We start from the raw sequence: 20161 nt of genomic DNA, 5'->3' as shown, positions 1-20161 counted from the left end.
TCACAGGCTACTTTATGGAAGTGCTTCAGTGAACTACTTTGAATTTTACACTAACGAAACACATTTGTCACTTTCTCCCGCCTGCTCCTCGCTTTAGCAATTCAGTAGTTAATAACTGATCTGATTTCAAATTTAAAAATATCCCTGCCCGGTATAATTTCAATATCTATCGCTCGAAAACAGTTAAGTGTTTTGATCGAGGTACGAAAAGTAATTAATGTATTTTTTAATTTTAAAAAATCACTAAAGCTTCCAGTAGAAATTAAGAGACTGGGAGCTACGTGCAACGTCTAGTGTTCAATACTTCAACGCCAAATAGTTGTTATTTTGACTTTTTATTTATCACCGCGTTATATTTCTCCTTGTTTATAGACTCATTCGGTGCCCTTCCCTGTTCTCCTGCTTCTTTTCATTACTTCATCCCAAGCTCTGGTTATTCCTCTTCGCTCTGCTGCATCTTTCCCCGCACGACAGTGCTCCCTACCGCCCACGGCGTGCAAAGGCAACGTCTTTCAAACTCTCCAAATTTGCATTTGAGCTCTAGACCCCGTGTCTAACAAAATTAACGCCATCCAAATAAAAAAAATAAGCTATATGTTTTAAAATGTCAGAATTGGGAACAGAAGACAGCTACCTTTATTGAGACTATATAGAGAGTTCTATACACTGACTCGGGGTCCCGAGCTTTCTTCCTGGCTGAAATGGAGTCCTTTATCTAAACCCGAGTGCACAAACATATAGGTTAATGTGACTACTGTTCTTTCCTTTTATTTCGTTCTCTATGGCAACGAAAACGCTGTGCGCAGAAATGCACCCCGTCAAGAAAACAAATGATCTTCGGGGAACGGCTCTACATGGCATCTGTTCCAAAGGGGCACAGAGGGAAGGAAGGAAGGTAAGAGTGAAAAATGTGTGTGTGTGTGTGTGTGTGTGTGTGTGTGTGTGTGTGTGTGTGTGTGTGTGTGTGTGTGTGGGAAAGTGTGTGTGTGATACAGAAAGGACTATATATGAGCTTAATGGAGAATTATATGTGCCTGAAAGAAAGATGAGCTTGATGGAGAATTATATGTGCCTGAAAGAAAGAGTCGGCCTGTGAATGAGAACCTGAACAATGAAAAAAAATATTCATTTTAAACGTTGATACATTTTGTTACAGATCTTTCAAATCAGGGTATTCAATTTAAGTTTAATTTTATAATTTATGGATTTTAGAAAACACTGACACGACAGGATCAAATAAAATATTTTATGACATTATGTACGCACAAACTCTTTACAAGGTAACATAATCGATGTTTATAAAATCAGTCGTGCAATGAAAATGAATCAAAAAGCTGCATCAAAGTTGAAAACAGTGTAAAACTGTGGTCCGTTATATCGTGTAATCATACAGTCACACGTGTGTGCGCGCATACATACAAATCTGTGTGTGTGTGTGTGTGTGTGTGTGTGTGTGTGTGTGTGTGTGTGTGTGGTGTTTTAAGTAAGCTTGACATTCAAATTAATTCCATTCGTCACCACGCGAATCTTTTTTTGGAATCAGTAATATGAAGTGCCTCGATTTAAAGACGGGAGCTGCAGAGGAAGGCAACACTGCCTGAAATGTCATATTTTGGAAGATTTCTTTTACACTTGACCTTGACAATCGAAGTGCTTCCGGTGTGCATTGAGTTTTACCTTTTGTATTCGATGGAAGGAAAGTTAAAGAAGATTATTTTAGTGTTGCGAGATGGCGGCGTGTAAGTCCGTGTCTGAGCAGGACGCTCGCACCCACCTCTCCGGAGAACTCGGCCAAGTTCTCCTTAGTTATGATTGATAGTATAGCCTGTGGAAGGACTTCTACAAACCACAGGGCTCTGTTATAGGCGGTGGTATCGTTGCACGATGTGCTCCAGTGTTCACGTTTATTTCCGTGAGATCTCTCAATACGCTTTCGCTTCGAAGTTAATGCTAGAATCTCATATCCATTGTGACCTTGCCCCGTGCTCTCCGCTTGTCCATTTATGAAGCAGATCGATTTTGATAAAATATACCATAGAAAAAAATCAAGCCCAACACTGCAGAGCCTCTAAAGTCCCAATTCCTAAAATCGAGCTGACGCTATCAATAAATGCCTCGCGTTAAGAATGCAGACTTACCAATGGGATTGTCGCTTTCAACTCGTAAATAGTGTAGAAAAGTTTCGCATATTTGGATTACTGACTTTGCTTTTTACTCTCGCTCCGAATTGTTCCTGGTCGATCCTCGCAAGGATGTGCCCTTATACTGGCTTCACTGAGCCCGACTCTCGCTAGTCTATTATTTTCACCAAAATATATGAAAATTTATGCAAATGTAAATCAGTACAAATTGCTCTCTGATGTTTTACTTTTTTCTTGGTGGGGAAACAATTTATGGATGTTTTCTTAAAGACAAAATACATTTTAGGTCTTTCCCATCATTGTCATTGACCTTTAAGTTTTTTTTTAACGCAGCTCTTTTCGGCGGCACATTCGCGTTTCATCAGTCCACCTGAGACATCTTTAAATGCGTGTACTGTGAAATTCGTAGCAGTAATTTAGACAAAATCCTCACTGTATATTAATGAAAGACGGCCCCATGGCACCGCTGCTATACTCTCCATTCAGTGTAAACAAAACCACGAGACTCGGTTTGAGAGTGGTCCAAGGAAAATCTGCTGGAAAGGAAAACATGCTGTTGGGGCTCTGGCACAGACTATTCAGCGTCTGCACCTGGAGATCAGAGATTTAAATGAGATCTGTGTTACATCTGTAAACTCTTTCGCAGCCCTGAAAAGATGAAAATCATACGCTTAAATTGTTCAGATCAATTCCACGTAAAACGGGTTTACTACCACTAGAAAATATATTTCTTTTTTTAAAAAAACTCCTGTCTGTTACAATTAATTGTTTGCTCTCACCCAAATTGTTAAGATCGTGTACAGGACTAAAGTCGTTTGCTTAAACGCAGTTTATTCTTCCAGATCTGAGTGAAGTGGTAAAATGAAACTGGCGCATCCAGAGGGTTCTGTTTACAATGCAAGATGAGTCGGATGCATTTCTTACTATTACTTTCGTGAACACACGTCTTGTTCGTTTGCATTAGTCAGGACTTAGTTTAAATTTTCCTTCACTCAGAAATGGTCAGCTTGCCACCCTCCCCCCCCCCCCCCATTCCCCAATTCTGGTCACTTCTTTTTTTATTTAATCTATTTTCTTGATTTACCAAAAAGAGAAAAGCTGTTTGCAGCTTTTCTGCTTGGTCGCATCTCTCTTCACCCCCACCCCACACCACGCCCCCCCCCCCCATCCCTCCTCACCCAAACCACAAACACAACGACATTCCCCTAATTAAAAAGCAGCCAATCGGAACCGCCGGAAGGAAGCCGCGCGCCCGAGTCTCGCAGTAGGAAAGCGTCAATCACTCAGCGGGTAGCCAATCAGCGGGAGCCGCTGGCTGAACTTCCTCCTTTTTTTTGTGGTGTGCGGGGAGAGCGCGGCGCGGCGGCCGAGGTAAACACTGGCTATGTGAGAAGGGAGCTGTCAAACAGCAGCTTCACCAAGTCCCAGCACCAGCATCCCATTACACAACAACAAAACTCTCAGCAACAACAAAAAAAAGAGAGCGAAAAGCAAAAAAAAAGAGAGAGCGGGATTAAAAAAAAACACTTTTATTTCTATTTATTTCTGGCAATCAAACAACTGCTACAAAAAAAGACAAGCGAGGGGGAAAGCCATGGCGACAGCGACGTCCAATCCCTACATGCCGAGCAATAGCATCTTGTCGTCCAACTCTATCGTGCACAGCGACTCAGGCGGTATGCAGCAGGCGACCACGTACCGGGATCCCTCGAAAATGGTGCAAAGCGATTTCATGCAGGGGGCCATCGCCAGCAACGGCCACATGCTCAGCCATGCACACCAGTGGGTGACGGCGCTGCCGCACACCGATGCCGGCTCGCCCTGGTCCTCGGCCATGTCCGGCAGCCCCTTGGGTCAACAGCAGCAGCAGCAGCAGCAGCAGCAGCAACAGCAGCAGCAGCAACAGGACGTGAAGCCGTCGGTGCAGGTCGTGGGCCGGGACGAGCTGCACACGGGAGCCGCTCCGCTGCACCACCACCGCCCGCCTCACTTGCCCCCGCACCAGCCGTCTCACGGCGGCCACCCGACCGCCTGGGGGGCGACGACCACGGCTCACCTGCCTTCCATGGGCTCGGCCGTTCAGCCTCTGATCTACTCGCAGCCCGGGGGGTTCACCGTCAACGGCATGCTGAGTCAGGCGGGAGGGCAGAGCCTGCACCCGGGGCTGAGGGACACGCCGGAGCTGGTGGATCACGGGCAGCAGCACCACAGCCACGACCACTCGGACGAGGACACGCCGACCTCGGACGACCTGGAGCAGTTCGCCAAGCAGTTCAAGCAGAGAAGGATCAAGCTGGGCTTCACCCAGGCCGACGTCGGCTTGGCGCTGGGCACCCTGTATGGCAACGTCTTCTCGCAGACCACGATCTGCCGGTTCGAAGCGCTGCAGCTGAGCTTTAAGAACATGTGCAAACTCAAACCTCTGCTGAACAAGTGGCTGGAGGAGGCCGACTCGTCGACCGGCAGCCCCACCAGCATCGACAAGATAGCGGCTCAGGGCAGGAAGAGAAAGAAGCGCACCTCGATCGAGGTCAGTGTCAAGGGAGCTTTGGAGAGCCACTTCTTGAAATGCCCCAAGCCCTCGGCGCAGGAGATCTCGACCCTGGCAGACAGCCTGCAGTTGGAAAAAGAAGTTGTCCGGGTTTGGTTCTGCAATCGGAGGCAGAAGGAGAAACGCATGACGCCGCCGGGAGGAGTGCAGCAGACGGACGATGTGTACTCACAGGTCGGCAATGTAAACGCCGACACACCGCCCTCTCACCATGGACTACAAACCGCCGTGCAGTGAAAGCAAGACGCTAAACATAGACTGTTTAGACTGGATTTTTTAAAAAAAAATATGGGACAGAACGAAATCAACAAGATCAGGACTATCGCAATGATAGCAGGTTTTCTACTGTGATTGTGAGGCTGGCGATTGCATAGAATGAGTGCATTAAAACTGCAGGTGTCTTTTCTTTTTTTAAAAAAATATGAAAAATCTGAACCCTCTTGGCTTGTGGTGATCGACAGGTGGACCCCTCCCCACTCCCATGACCCCAGATACTTCCAGATAAGTGTGAATTCATTCCCCTGCTGTTTCAGAAGGACTGGTTTATAAAATAATTTCCAATTTGGTCCAGTGAGATCGGCCGTGGTCGCTGGTTGACTGTAAGGTGCTTGGTATACTTCCAGCGACTTGTTTTTCTTGGTTCTGTCAGGTGCATAGGCAACATGGAAAGAACGAAAATCTTTCATTCTGTTATATCAAATAGAGAAACTGTTCTTAATGTAAATCACGGCAATCTGCGGAAGAAAAGGAGATAATCCGTACTGACTATATAAAAGGAGGACCGGTAAAAGAGGGCCTTTAAAACGCAAAACTTCCGAACAACATTAAACCTGCAAGGCAGGGAAATTTTCAAGAGAAAATAATTAAATGGGTTGATCCAAAAATAATGACAGATGGAACTTTCAGCGGCGAGGCTTGTTGGAAAAGACAAGACAAAGGACTGGGGGATTTGGGCGAGAAATCGTCCCAGATGTGGCTTTGATGATTGGTTCATTATGTTGTGTTCGACCTCATCCCCACCCCCCTCCCAACACCATCCCCCCAAAAAACCTTCGCCCCAATGTTTTCTAATTTCACCTCCAGCCGAATGGAGTAGAAACAATTTTTATTAAAAAAGAAAAAGAGAAAAAAAAACACTCCACCATCTGCAGCTGCACTTACTGAACTTATCCTCTTCTAAAACCATTGCCAAGTTGAATGAATGGGTGCTGTGGATGCGACTGTATAAAACTGCCATTTCCAAGCAGTGTTCTTGGTAGGTTTCAATATAGACTTTACAAAGACGGCAATATAGAGTCAGTAGATCAGTTACTGATCTAAAAAATATTTACTTTATATTTTCATCAAAATTGACTTCTTTTAATATTTTATTCAGAATACCTATGAACTGCTGCAAAACGGTAATTTATTTTTCCCCAGATCTTGTATTAGATGTTTTCAAAACGAGCACAAATAAATGCGATGAAAAATGGACAGTTGTTAGGTAATAAGGGTATCTTTTGATGTGATAATTTGATTGTAATTTAATTTGAGTAGTGATTCCGTAAGAGATGATTCAAGAAATAAATTTGTTAGAGTCAAACGATTTTATGGCTCGTGTGTCTGGTGTACAATAACAGTTGGATTCTGTTGAAGAAAAGTGTTAGGCTAGGGTAAATAGAGAATTTATTTATGAACCATAAATTCAATGGTGTATGATTCAACCAGGCTTTGATATTTAATATAGTTTTGGTTTTAAACAGTACGCGTTTTATTTTATTTTGAAAGGATGGTTTACGTTAAAAATAAGTTATGATTTTCTAAATGAAATTTAATTAGAGTCTATTTTCCATGTTATCATACACAGATAGGCTTTTAATCACGCTTAAGTCCTCTGATGAGTTTGGATGATTGCCCTGTATCTGCTTTCTGCATTTTATGGAGTTTCCAAAAACGGAGAGCACAACAAGCCTCAGCTTCTGTTCTATTGAGTTTGCATAATTTTCCTACGCCATTGGTTTGCTATCTTTTTAAAAACAAAAAATAACCTTGTCAAAAATATTGGACTTTAATCGGGGGGTTTAAATGTGGAGTTATTTATTCGAAAGAAACATATCAGAGCTGTTTAGGTGGGGTGGTAAATGAAATTTCAAAAACAGGTTCATCCGCAGGTCACAGTTTCATTGAATGGTTGTGCTTATAGAGTTTAGACTGGTTTACTCTGTATTTCAAAAGCAAGACCCAATAGAACAAGGACGTCTGAATATATTTAATTAAAGGCGTTTTACCTAAAAATTCCCAATACAGCTCTAAAGGTAAACCACGTATCACATGCAGGGAATATATTAAAATAAAATTATAGACCATCATGAAAGCGTTTAATGGCGTTTAATATTTTACTTACCTGTAGACAAAGGTCGTAAGCCGCTTTGATTTATAGCAGGGTTCTCTGTTGTTCAGGGTTTTTTCCCACAAGCATTCTTTCATGCTTTATACCAGTGGCATCTTACGAAAAATACAGATGAGAATTACAAGTATGGTGCTATTATGTATATTACATTTCTGTTCGCCGGTATAAGCTTCATGCATGAGAAATGTGTTTAGAAGTAATCAAAAATCTACGCCGTGCAATATTTCGGAACATCTTCTTTCCTACTATTTGGTAGTTTAACGTTTTTTCTAACAAATGCCTGGCTGACATTGATGTGCGGTGCTGTTGTGATTCTGCCTTTACTGTATATTCTGAAACAATACTTATCACCCAGTCTAAATATTTTTGACTGTCAAAACGTTCCTGATGGTGCGAGGCGTGGAGGAGATTGATGTAGCGAGATGCTTGGTGCAGAGATTCGTTATTGTTTTAAAATACAAAATAATCACACGAGGTGACAACACATGGTAGGTTGTTGGCATGCTCTGGGTTATATTCTTTCTTTGAACAGCTCGGCATGTGACGTCAGTGAAGTGCTATATTACAGTTAGATCTCGGAATGTATGATCATTTTGCTATTATATTCTACTGCCGTTGTTTTAGTTTATGAAGACCTGTGTATGCGGCGTGTACCAATAGGAAGTTGTGGGTCAGCGCAGCGTTGTACTGGGAATTCGAGATCACAATACCAGAAGTTGTTAAGTCCCAAATAGAAACGTTTCTCGGCACTTATGGTCACTAGGAACCGCGCTGATAAGTGGCATAGTGATACTAATGAATAGTGGGGGCTATGGGAACATTAGGCTTGTCAGTAAGATAGACTCTTGTTAGCATACAATAATATGTGATTCCGAAAATCCTTTCTTTTTACGCACATGAAGGGGGCTGCTTGTTAGGAAATTATCAGAACTGTATAAACTCTCCTGGAGGATGGTAATTTGTGTATTCAAGAAAGAGTGCAATCCCGAATGATTTATGTGTCAGTCCCGAGCGATTAAAGCCTCCGAAACTTAGGCCAACATCTGATTTTGTAAGTTTGATGTTTTGGAGGAAATGAAGCGTTGACGTTGGATTACTTATAAGTGTTCCATTAGATAGCAGAAGAGCCACTGGAGAATTACGTGAAATAAGAAGCACTGTTCCACTCTCTTCCACATTCGTTCAATTTATTCCGGAGAAGTTCTATTTAAAGCCCCGTTTGAACCAAATCCCGAATTGCACTCAATTCTGTGACGACCGTTGGACAAGTAACTGAAATATGTGAGAAAATGCAGAATCAGAGATAAGGCGTAATAAATAATAAAATATATTTCTAGGTGGCAAACTTTGAACTGTTTGATATTACCCCAGCAGATTGGATCTAGGTACTCATTTAAACTGCTTCTCGTACATTTCGAATTTGTTTTATCATCGCATTTTCTCAGCAATTATTTCGATATTTTCCTTTATTATTTCCGTTTGAAATGGAATGCATATAATTACAAGAAGTATACTTGCAGAAAGGTCCCTTTAATTTCTCACTCCTTTATCTGTATCTTTCGGTGACACATTAGCTCTCCTCAGTTTACCAGCGACTCACAATTTCTCAGACGCATCGCCTGTTTTCTGGCTATCTTATTATGGAAGCCCCAACTGTCTCCTTCTTTCCAGTTCATTTACTTATCAATTATTCGCTGGACGTGTTGGAATATTGGTGTGCATGTGCAGAAATTGTAGGAGCATTGAAATACACGCACAAACACAACATAGAGTGCCTGTATTTCAATTATATCTTTTACTGTCTCTGCTTACGTCATTTTCTATTTATTCTGCGAATGGTTGTGATTATTATATATTCATTTACGAGATGTGGGTGTCGCTAGAAGACCGGCATTTATTGTCCATCCCGCACTGCCCTTGAGCAGGTGGTGCTGAGCCGCCTTCTTGAACCGCTGCTGTGTTGTAATGAAGTAATCGCACAGCGCTTTCGGAAAGATGGAGCCAGGCTTTCGACCCAGTATTCAAAAGTACGCGTTATGTTTGGGCAGTCATTGCTGCCGCTTTCACCCGTTGAAATTTATTTGGCTTTAAGTGCAACTGTCACGAGAGAGCGAAGTAAATTGTTGATAAGACTTCGAGGAGGTGAGGTAAGTTTCAAAATAACTGGCGGTTGTTTATGATTAGGCGATATTCCAAAATGCTTTCCTGATCAGTTTTTGAGTGAGGTTTAATCTTTTAAAAGAAAGTTATAAGAACATTCCGAATTTACCTCACGGGCACATGTTGAAGCCGTGCTGATAACTTAAATGTTAATTGATCAAAACTCACAAGCTGCTGCAACAGGTGTATTTTGTACCGAACTTGTTCAATTGAGTTTGCATTCTCATGCAAGTTTCCCATATCACAAGGTGGGAATTAATCCGCGTAGTATTTCCACCAATTTCCTTAGGAAAAAAAAAGTTGAAATATTTGTAATATATTCGGCTCATTTTTTAAACGAATTGCTAGTGGTATGCTTCCCTTTTTTTGCTTAACTTGGACCGACTCGAGAGCTATATATGAAACTGACATCTGAGCATAGGTTGTGCTACTTTATAAATGGATCAGAAACGGCGCCAGAAAACAAATATTAGTGGTTAGCTGAACACATGCTGCGGTTTGATATTCGAGTTTAGGGGTGGAATGAGTATACTAGTTTCTAGTTAATTCTCTTGCTTTAACAAGGTGTGTTGTAACCTAATCTACGCAACAGTTTGACAACATGTTACACGCCAGTGGCAGAAGGTGCTGTGAAAGAATAGTTCTTAGGCTTGGGGAAGCGGCATTGGCTAATGAGTGTTCCCATGGTTGAGTTTCGTTATTATAAGGATTTTTTTTAAAAATGTATGGTATGCATACCTAATACTGTGAGCGATCTTCTTACTGCAAACGGAGATCGAATTGATTGAATTTTTAATGTTGAGAACAGAAAGGTGAAATCACAAAACAGAGTTGTTTTATATACGAAAATCTTTAACTTTTCAAATAAGGGTTATGTTGGAAACCATATGCAGTGGTCACATTTTAGCGCAGGTGTATATTTGTGTCTCGTTAATCTGATCTGCATTTTAATTGCGAATCGCCATGAAAGCCCATCTGGGCTCAAGTCAAAGTGCTTCCATTCTACTTAGTCTGCCTCTGTTCCCATTGCAATAAATGCTACAGTTTCAGCTGTTCCAACCTCCCACTGACCCACCCACTCCCTCCTCTTTGGGAAAATAGCAGTGCAATGCACAGGTCTGTATGTGCAATTTATTTTATTTTAATCGATACACACTCCCAATTACAGGCAGAAAAGAAATGTATCTGACAAAATGTTGCAATCTTTTCAGCCTAACGTGGTCTGCATCCTTGCTGCACGGAAGATGGCCAAGATTTGGGGAATCTGTCTTAACCGGTGCTGGCGCATTGCAAGGGGTCTTGCCAAGAGTTTCCACTGCCTTCACGTAAGACAGATGCTGCCCATACTGCAAGTTGTTTTCCAGGTTTCGACCATTCATTAAAAAGCAGCAGCCCTAAAAAAAATCTCATTTCTCCGATCGATTAGCTAGCACCGGTTGCTTAGCAACTAAATTCTAGCGGAGTTGAAATAAAGTGAATTTTTATATTACTTTTTCGGTGAAGAATAACAATGGAACAATAATTTCCCATGTTCACTTGATTGTAGTGAGTGTAAATTCAAAGCTGCAGATAAGTTCAGAACTTCGAAACTCAATGAAGTTTATATTATTAATAAGGCGGATATCGGGGAGAATACACCATTCTATTCAGTAGCATCACTTTTTGGTAATAAACTGATCTCTACCATTAGATTTATTTCTAAAAATGGACTATGAAGTTGATCTTAGAGACTTGAATTGGCATGGTGTAGTGTTCTGTGTTTTTTTCTTGCTGTGTGATGCGGGGTGTTCTTCAGAGAGCTTCTCATGCAGAGTGTTACAGATTGACTAGTGAAAAAGAATTGTGTGCTTGCCCAGACTTGGTAGTAATTGAACAGGTCACTCCATCTGGTGGGGAAACATTTACACTTCGGGCCTGAATCCGAGTGTTGTGCTAAACCTCCATAAAACCCCGCGAGATTTCTAACTAAGGCATTTAAAGTGACAGTTTTCTGTGCATGACTGTATGTTGTGTCGGTTGATTTTTAACTTCCGAATCATACCTAGTTCTTATTTATCTGATATGTTCCTTTAATTGATCGCTACTTTTAGAATGATTGCAGAAACTAACGCCACAAACGCGTAATGCCTACTGCACCGCATCCCTTTAAATGTCTGTATTTAATTTGCCACATTCAAGTTGAATTTGTATTAAAATCACACAATTCGTGTTGTTGAAGACTTGAATGTGTAAGAGCCAAGGCATGACTATGCATAGATGTGGTAGTTAAATTATTGCCTAGAGGCAGCTATGTACTGACTTGATAGATCAACATATTCCATCTTACATATTATTAAAGCGTACAGCTGAAATTACACAATTGTTCGGATTTCTCGTTCTATGGCCAGGTCTACTCATTGGTTCTAATGGTCCGATAATTAAAATAGCGTAAGATCATTCGTGGGTCTTTGCCGATCTAAAGTAATTGTTAGATGGAACAACGTAATCGATCTGGGTCTGAAGTGATACAGTGCAATTGTACTCCAAAAAAAGCCTCAAAGAAAAATATAGAAGTTTTTAGCGAATGAATTCGGTGACCCGTGCGGGATCAGCCGGCCCTGAAAAGATTCCCGCACAGCTCCACAAAGGTAGAGAGTTCTTTTGTTCAAACTGCTCTGTTGCATCCAGTGGGGAGACAAATTGACTTTATACAGACTTTATTGCAGACCTTAAAGATATGCTTCTGGAGTTTGCTGCTTGATTTATCCAGTTTATGTAGTTTCTGATTAACAAATTAATACAACCACATCCTTGTTTTTTTTTGTTGGTGTGGTTTCTAATAACAAATGCTCAATATGTCTAAACAAACCTCAGTGCGGCCTTAATTGCGAACACTGTCCATCGCTGTACTATTTGCAGAACGATTAAGTTCACCGTGTATATTCTCACTATGAAGATCCACTTTAAAAGAGCGGTAAATGTACGTTGTGACAAGGTGCTTAAACCTTTCATAATGTTTCATTTCCCCACTTTAATCGTAGCCTTGCGTAAATCTTTATTGAAACATGATAAACGAAATAATGGATTCGACCAGATGCCAAGTTACTTGAATCTTTTTTGATCCTGTTTTATATGAGATGGTGGGCTTAATTATCGCTGTGATACTTTCAAATATTCAATTATTTCCAGTGTCTTATTTTTGTCGAGGATGACTCCAGTATCGGTCAGTGTGGAGAATCAGTTCGTGGAGAACAAGGTTGTCAAAGTCAGAGGAATTCTGGCGAGAAAGGCAAACGTGACAGAGTAGAGGATGGGGGAGGGGAGATAATATTTGAAACATCAAACAAGCCCCAGAGCTGTTTAACCCTTTCACCATAGATTCCTATACAAATTAAACCATACAATATTGCTATTTAAGTGTTTCCAGGTACCTTCCAATGTTAAGTTAACTTCCTCATAAATAGTATTTTCTTAGTTTATTCAACAAATAGAAATTACCTTCTCCAGCTTTTTATTGCATATATGAGTCACTGGGAGATTACTCGTGGATGGCGAATAATGGCTTAATATTCTCGTATTTACTATTCAATATGCATTTATAATCAGCTTTTGAAGTTAAATAATCCGATTCTTTTATTATTTTAATGTCACAATTTACGTTAAAATGATTACACGTTTCAGAGATCATTAAAACCTGATAATCACAATCACATTGAGCTTTAGGGAACCCAATGGCCGGTAAAATACTGTTCTGAGCTTGATCTGGTAGGTTGTTAACTGTCGGTAGTATTTGTGTTACTGTATACGCATGAACTGTTGTGAGGCTATTTTTTTATCAACATAAAGAAAGATAATCTGGAACTGATACGGATTGACTCCCATATCAACTGAGTCAACACGAGTTCCAATCAAAACAGATGAGCCCTTTAATTTCGTGCTCTATAGAGAGCTGTAGCGTTCGTTAACATGCACCCAAATACGGTAATATGGGATGAAATGTACACATGGAATTAGCAGACATATATCCTTACCAAGGAACATACGGTTCGACGTACCTGTGTACATCACCTAATCAGTAGATTGTGCATACACCTTGAACACAGACGCCATGAGGCAGTGTGTATTTTAATGGTTGGAGTACCGGACAACATTCAGGTCCGTACTGTTAACAGTGAGTCTTATACCTTGGTTTTATTGTGACATTGAGCATGACAGTGTGAAATGCTTGGATGGATGCTTAACGGCGCACTTTTTCTTAGATTGTTCCTCACCATGAACAGATGGTCCTTGCCATAACTCCATTATGTCCTGGTTCAGATTTCCTGGTGGTACATACGGCAGGTCAAGACTAAGCTGAACAGGTATGTGGAATTTTGAGATCTATTTCGAAATTACTTTGACACTGGTGAGCCATGTTGTATGGATTGCTTAAGCCGCTCAGTAAATCGGGGAACACCCACAGTAGAAATGAGATGATCAAAGATGGTCGTTTTTGAAAATTGTGCAACTGTTTGGGGAAAATGGAGTTTTTAGTTGCACGAGGGATTTGGAGGAAGTGATATAATCGTGGCCACTGCAATCCACCTGCGTTTGAATCAGAAACATTTCGACGTGCAGCAACCTTTCAGCCAAGACCACAGTTCACGAAATTCTTGTGGGAGTTCTGTCAGCACAGGCAAGATGCAGTGTTTGACTATCCTTTTATCTACTGGATTTTAAATTCGGTGAACGTTATCATCGGCTCCTGTGTACTGTGCTTTAATTTTGCTACAGTACCATATCTTTAAACTACGTGAAAAGCTTTCTATCTAGATGGGCCCTTGTAGTTATGTCCCTCAATTGCAACGTTATTTTCCCAATAACATTCTAATTTTGAAATGTGTGTCATTACGAATATCCGCCCCCCACTCCCATTTTCCTTACTAATAATATACAGCATACTAGAATTAGGGTGATATACATATACTTTTAAAGGAAAAGTATTTTGAGAATTGAGAAAAAAAATCTTTTGTTATTTATAGGAGACAAATATCAATGGCCACTGTCCACAACGCTGGCATGAGCCCACCAGTCCTCGCATTTTGCATTTTTAACAGAATTAGTTTTCATACAAAATCACTCAAGCACCATCCACCTCCGGATAGAGATTACAATACATAAGAAAACTGAGTAAAGTTCAGTCAGTAGCAAGCTTCCGTTTGTGGGCATAAAGATTTAGGTTTTAAGCCAAGCTGCACAGTGCAGATGGAAGGTCGTGCAAGCTGCGTTCCGATTGCTCTTTCTAATTAAGACCTTTCTGGTACCAATTTATAATACACTAGCTCGCTTTTCGAAACTAAGAAACAACACAGTGGCAGTAAATTTACCATTTTAGAGGAAACTATTTTAACTTAACTATAACATTTCAGTTGAAGAATTTATGTCTCATACGGTTGCCTGAGAAGTATACACCAGGGCCTAATGTGCTCTCTTGAAATCCCAGTTATGCCAGGAGCCTTGCAAACACTTATAGCATTAGCTGAATATCAGGAGGTAACAAACAATGGATCAAATTTTGTACAGGTATCTGGCATCCTCTTTTTATAAAGTGGCTTTAAGTATTGAAAGAATAATTTTTTTAAAACTTCTGAAGGAACTCGGCGGGTCAGGCAGCATCTGTGGAGAGAGACGGACGGTCGACGTTTCGGGGTCGATATCCCGAAAGGACGACTCTCCATTTCCTTCCACAGATGCTGTCTTGCCCGCTGAGTTCCTCCAGCAGTTTGTTTTTGCTGCAGATTCCAGCATTTTCAGTATTTGTGTCTCTGTGAGAATGATAAACATACTTTTCCTTGGAAAAATGTATCAACTTAGCCTTCCTATGCGAATGGTGTTTGGTGAGAGTCAATGGGACACAAGTTATCAACTGGTGCTTAGAAAAACAGGAGTCAATCCCAGAGGTTATAAACCTTGCTGATAGATCTTTGCAGTACTCCCGGGCACATGCTAAGCGCATAACGGCATACTATGGTTGTGTACCATGGTCACAACTCTGGTCGTATCGTTCGGGAGCAGTGGGATTGTGCAGCAAACACGTCCTTTAACAATATATTGTGTTTCGAATGAGTTACAAACTAACGAAATCTTTTTCCAAGCAGACACAATATGAGGTGAGATCCTAAAGCTCTCTGAATCACACTTCTCTTGCAGCAGAACATTGGCGCTTTCTGTTGAAACAAACACCCACAGTGATCCACACCGTGTTCACATTCAGACCTATGTTGCATGTAAAGATGTTGTTACAACGTTTGTGGTAATCCAGAGTATTAACACACGATGCCTAATGAGAATGAGTGGTCTGAGTAAATTTACATCATCGTGTTTACAGAGCTTTCTGTAGATACCGCCTCAGAACAAGGCGACAGGTTGACAATAATTGGTGATGTTGGAGACCAATGAACACTAAATGTAATCTATTAGTCTCCTTTAGTCACATAAAATGACAGCCTATAGCCACAAACCGGACGAAAAAAAGCCAAATATGGTCGGGAGATGGGCACACATAAGCACGCCTACGGTACGCGCGCCTGGACGCACGTACAGCCGACATACTGTCTTTAATTTACATGGATTGTGTTCAATCAGTAATGGACGCACCAGACTAGCATCTTATTCCAAAATACAAATAAGTTATAGCAGTCAATGTGCGAGTAAATACTTGAAATTATGTTGCCAAACAATATATTTCATTAGCATTTTATTCGAATAATTCTACTGGAACTAACATCTGGCCAAAAGTATATGCAGTCATTCTATACTCGGTAAGGTAAGGCTCAGCATGTAAAAACAAAGTACCGTCTAATTCATTGACATTGCTATACAACAAATATTGAATTTAATTGAAATACCAAAAGCCATATTAGATCGAGAAATTGCAATACAATATAAATTGCTCGTTTAATCTAATGGGTTATTGTATCACGAAACTTGCACATTTTTCATTGTATATATATAAAAAGTCAATATGCTTGAAGTATGAAATTCTCACTTGTGTATGGAAGAAGATAGCCGGTGTCTTGCGATGGTGACAACTCCTAGTTTTAAGCCAATCGTACACTAAACTCGAGTAGTTGATAATTGTTAAGCCGGGCTCCATCATTGGTTGTTTTTCTTTAACTAATTCGGTTTAACCTCCATTTTCAATGGTATAGCCAAATGAATATTCCAATTTAACACATTCATGCATTTAGTTTTTCTCTAAATTAACCTTTTTTTTAAATGATTTTGAAAATTTTTTGTTCTCACCATATTCCTTGAGCAGGGAATTTGTGCAAGGCCTTGGGAAAAGGGAAAAGTAATAAGGGCTAGGGAGGAAGAAAGGATTCTAATCCGGCAGCTCTTTAATAAGCCTGTGCAGACAGAACGGGTAGAGTGGCCTCCTGGTCATTCTTGGATTCGTGTGGATTTTGTGACTTGAGAGATCGGTTTGCAGTGGTACCAATGCTGCACCGAACGTGAACATTAAGAGACACGTGCATGTGGTGAGACGATGATACTTTATATCATCTGCAACAATCGAGTAAGATTTGAGCAATCAATGTGCGTATACTGGCCTGGATAGATTACGTCTATCAAACTCGCCCCTTACTGTTGAAAGAATAATATTGCTAGGCTATTTTACATGTGTATTAACTACAAATATTGTTTCCTCTTTAAATAAATCACCAGAAAGGATGTATTAAACAACATTCATGTCATGCCAGAGCTTTGCGATTTACTCCATATTCTATTTTGTACATTATCTGGAAGTATACATGTATTTATTTCAGGATACGGGCATCAATGGCAAGACCAGCATTTATTGCCTTCCCTTATGGCTGGCTAAGCCATTTCAGAGACAACAACTTTGCTGTTCGGCTGGAATCGCATACCGGCCAGTCCAGGTAAGGATTGCTGGTTTCCTTCCCTAGCGGGCATTAATGAAACCCAGATGCATCGGTAGCTTCATGGACATCATTGCTAAGACTATCTCTGTTTATTTTTGTCGTTCCATATGATGAATTGAATTTTAAGTCCAAGACTACTATGTTCGAATTTGAATTCAGTTCTCTCCATTGCTCGTTGCATTTACCCATTACGCCACCGTCCGATCCTTGCCGCCTTCTCTGTTCATCTCCCTTTGCCCACCTGTTACTGAAAAGGCAGATAGGGGCCTTGCGCTCCATGTGTCTGCCGCAGTCCCACTGCAGTGGCCCCTTCTACTGAGCAGCACCTAGTGGCTAGAATCACCAGGGCATAACTTTCAATTGGTTGATCCTCTCATAAGCAGCATAGTCGTGATAAAGGAATTTGAAACTGCGCGTCAGAAATCACGTAACTCTGTTTTCTTTTACAGGTATTGAATGAGGGCTTCGCAGGCTAACGGCATTTATTGTCCATCTATAATTGCCCTTGAGTATGTGATGTGAACCGCCTCCTTGAGCCGCTGCTTGTAATGAAGGCTCTTCCACGGTGCTGTTGGGTAGGCAGTTCCAGGATTTAGTCCCAGCGACCCAACCGAGGGATGTGTTTCCAAGTCAGAATGGTTTTTAACTTGGAGTATTGGTGGTGTTTCCTTATGTGCACTTCTCCACTTCTAGGTCGGAACAATTATGGATTTTGGTGGAGATTCAGTGAAAATATTTTCTTAAGGAATTTTGGAAGACACTGCTGCGTATTTCACAATGCTTATCCCCAGTTATGACCGAGCTCTTAAATTTTTTGTGGCCCCAAGCAAACTGTTATACCCACCAGCAGCGGGGTCCTCATAAACTATGCAGTGTTGAACATCGGATTCCCAGCAATCCAACCAGAAATGTTCACCCGAATATTATTAATGGCAAAGGGACGGTACATACAATGTGGGAAGCGGTTTTCTATTACCATGCAAAAGTGCCATGCACTTTCTTGTGCTCTGTAGTACAAGTTCCAGTTTATGTATTGTTGGATTGTGCTAGTATGTGAGAGAGGTTTATGTACTGTTTACCGAATGGATTCATACGATATGAGAATTAATGGAATAACGAGTGATATATGTACAGAATGATATTTGAAATGTCGAAAACGTGTTATATTGTGGATATTATGTATAGTATGGGAAATCGTTTATAACCTACAATGACAATATTATTTAATGACAAAATATCAATTGTGCGGCCTACTAAATTATATAAAATAAATAGTTATTCATAGTTGTGAATACTATATAGAGTTTCGTAGTCTGTGAGGACTACGTCCCATACGTACGTAGAGAGCTATTCTGCAGAAATCTGCTTTTGCATTATGCAGTGTGAGGAATGGTACACACTGTATGAGAAACTTTACATTCACAGTCAGGATTATCCTGCGACAGAGTGGTACAGATAGTTGGGACGGTAGAGTGGATAACGTGAGAGAAGTAGTTAGATCTAGTATGAGGAATCGTACAATATACCATATGGGGATAGTTTAATATAGTCTAAGAGAACCGCCCCCCCCCCCCCCATAAGGACCATCTACTGACTTTCTGGTAACATCCTGGAACGGATTTCTCGAGATAAATAGGTATGTTGACATGTACCTGACTTAGTTCTGCATTTAGAGATTGTGTCAGGTCACCGTCACCAAGTATAGTTGATAAATTATCTGCGGGTTGAGGCATGAGACAACAACCATTTCATTTACTCAAGACTGCCCGTAATTGTCCATAAATCTAAATCTAACTTTATAGGTTTTGTTTCGTTTCGCTGGAATTTTGATCTTTGGGCGGTTATTATAATAAAAGTAGCGCTTATTTGCCTGCGCAAGTTACACGCAGAGCTGCGCGTAGAAATTTGCGATATTATCACCGGCGGAGTAACTGTGAATTTCCAAGCAACAAAATAAAGGGAAACTATGCATCCATGAAAAGGTAAAGCTCTCACAAGTCATTGATATACTGGCATTTTAATTTCCAAAGATAATTACAATGCTTGAATGCATTTTGTCATAAGATGTTTATAAGACGCTTTATCTAAATACTGAAGCTTAAGTTACACAAAATTCTTCAACATACTTCAAAGGTGGGGTGCTTACTATTTTAAAAGTAAGATGGTTCTGTTTTAGACAGACCTTGAAACCCAGTCTTCTTGGAGTGGGGTTTGTGGTGGGGGTGGGGGGGGGGCGGGGTGGTGGTTGGCAGGAGAGGGTTCAGAGAGCGGTGAGGGTGTCTGGAATCCGGGGAGTAAGGTGTGATGAACTGTGGATAGATTTGTTCGGATTTGAAGTCACTACTTAAATCTGTTCAAGAAGGATTTCCACACCTACCGGAGGGAAAATGTCCATCCCAGGAGCCTGGGACTGATGCAGTCTACTCAGATGGAATAGTTGCTCGCCCAGTCACTACCCAACGCCTCACTCACCTTAGCTATTACCTTCAGTGGTTTGCAATGATGTCGGAAACATCTTCAGACGTATTCATGCGAACTGCTAGGCCCTGTGGCTAAATCTAAAATTTAAACGTTATTATCAACTTAATTGGCAGTGAATGAATTATTAATCAAATATAGCTTCAACCTGATTTTCTTTGAAGGTGGTGACCACACATACAGCGCGTTCATAAAATAATGTGAAATAATTCTGATATTTGCAATAGACGAACTTATTTTAAACTTTATTGGACATCACTTTAGAACAATGAGAAGACCACTAAAGAGCGAATAACCAATTATGTGGGTGAAGTTCTCAGAATGGGGATTCCTTGAGCAATATCTGGATTGTTACATTGGCCACGTTCACCCAGTTACTACTTTCCCATGAGCTATGACGAAAACTATTCATTGCAATGGGATTCGATACCTGCTAAAATCACAGAAAGCCAATTTAAATTGAAGATTGTATGTGAATCATTAAAATATAGCAATACATCCATCATAATAATGATTATATCATTAAAAAATAACGACA

The 20161-nt window shown here is 40.8% G+C and overlaps 1 protein-coding gene and 2 long non-coding RNA genes across 5 annotated transcripts in view; 2 read left to right on the top strand and 1 right to left on the bottom strand.

Moving 5' to 3' along the window:
- Positions 1–2840, bottom strand: part of LOC127575887 (uncharacterized) — a 46737-nt gene extending 43897 nt beyond the window's left edge. Inside the window, exon 1 of the long non-coding RNA XR_007957144.1 lies at positions 2139–2840. This is a non-coding gene — a long non-coding RNA (uncharacterized LOC127575887). The remainder of the gene's footprint in view (positions 1–2138) is intronic.
- LOC127575886 (uncharacterized) lies at positions 857–19258 on the top strand. Of its 3 annotated transcripts, XR_007957141.1 has the most exons (5): positions 9024–9228; positions 10453–10566; positions 13480–13581; positions 17029–17142; positions 17595–19258. It is a non-coding gene; the product is annotated as an uncharacterized LOC127575886 (long non-coding RNA). The 3 variants fall into 3 exon arrangements; XR_007957142.1 differs by lacking the exons at positions 9024–9228; positions 10453–10566 and adding an exon at positions 857–895; XR_007957143.1 differs by lacking the exons at positions 9024–9228; positions 10453–10566 and adding an exon at positions 7160–7205.
- Positions 3399–5826, top strand: pou3f3b (POU class 3 homeobox 3b). The gene has a single exon (XM_052026096.1). The coding sequence runs from the start codon at positions 3736–3738 to the stop codon at positions 4927–4929; it is 1194 nt and encodes a 397-aa protein (XP_051882056.1). The 5' UTR covers positions 3399–3735; the 3' UTR covers positions 4930–5826.
- Positions 19259–20161: the final 903 nt, after the last annotated feature.

The sequence above is a fragment of the Pristis pectinata genome, chromosome 11 (assembly GCF_009764475.1).
Source record: "Pristis pectinata isolate sPriPec2 chromosome 11, sPriPec2.1.pri, whole genome shotgun sequence".
Classification (NCBI taxonomy): Eukaryota; Metazoa; Chordata; class Chondrichthyes; order Rhinopristiformes; family Pristidae; genus Pristis; species Pristis pectinata.
Note: the sequence above shows the minus strand (reverse complement) of the source record. Positions and strands in the feature narration are given on the sequence as shown.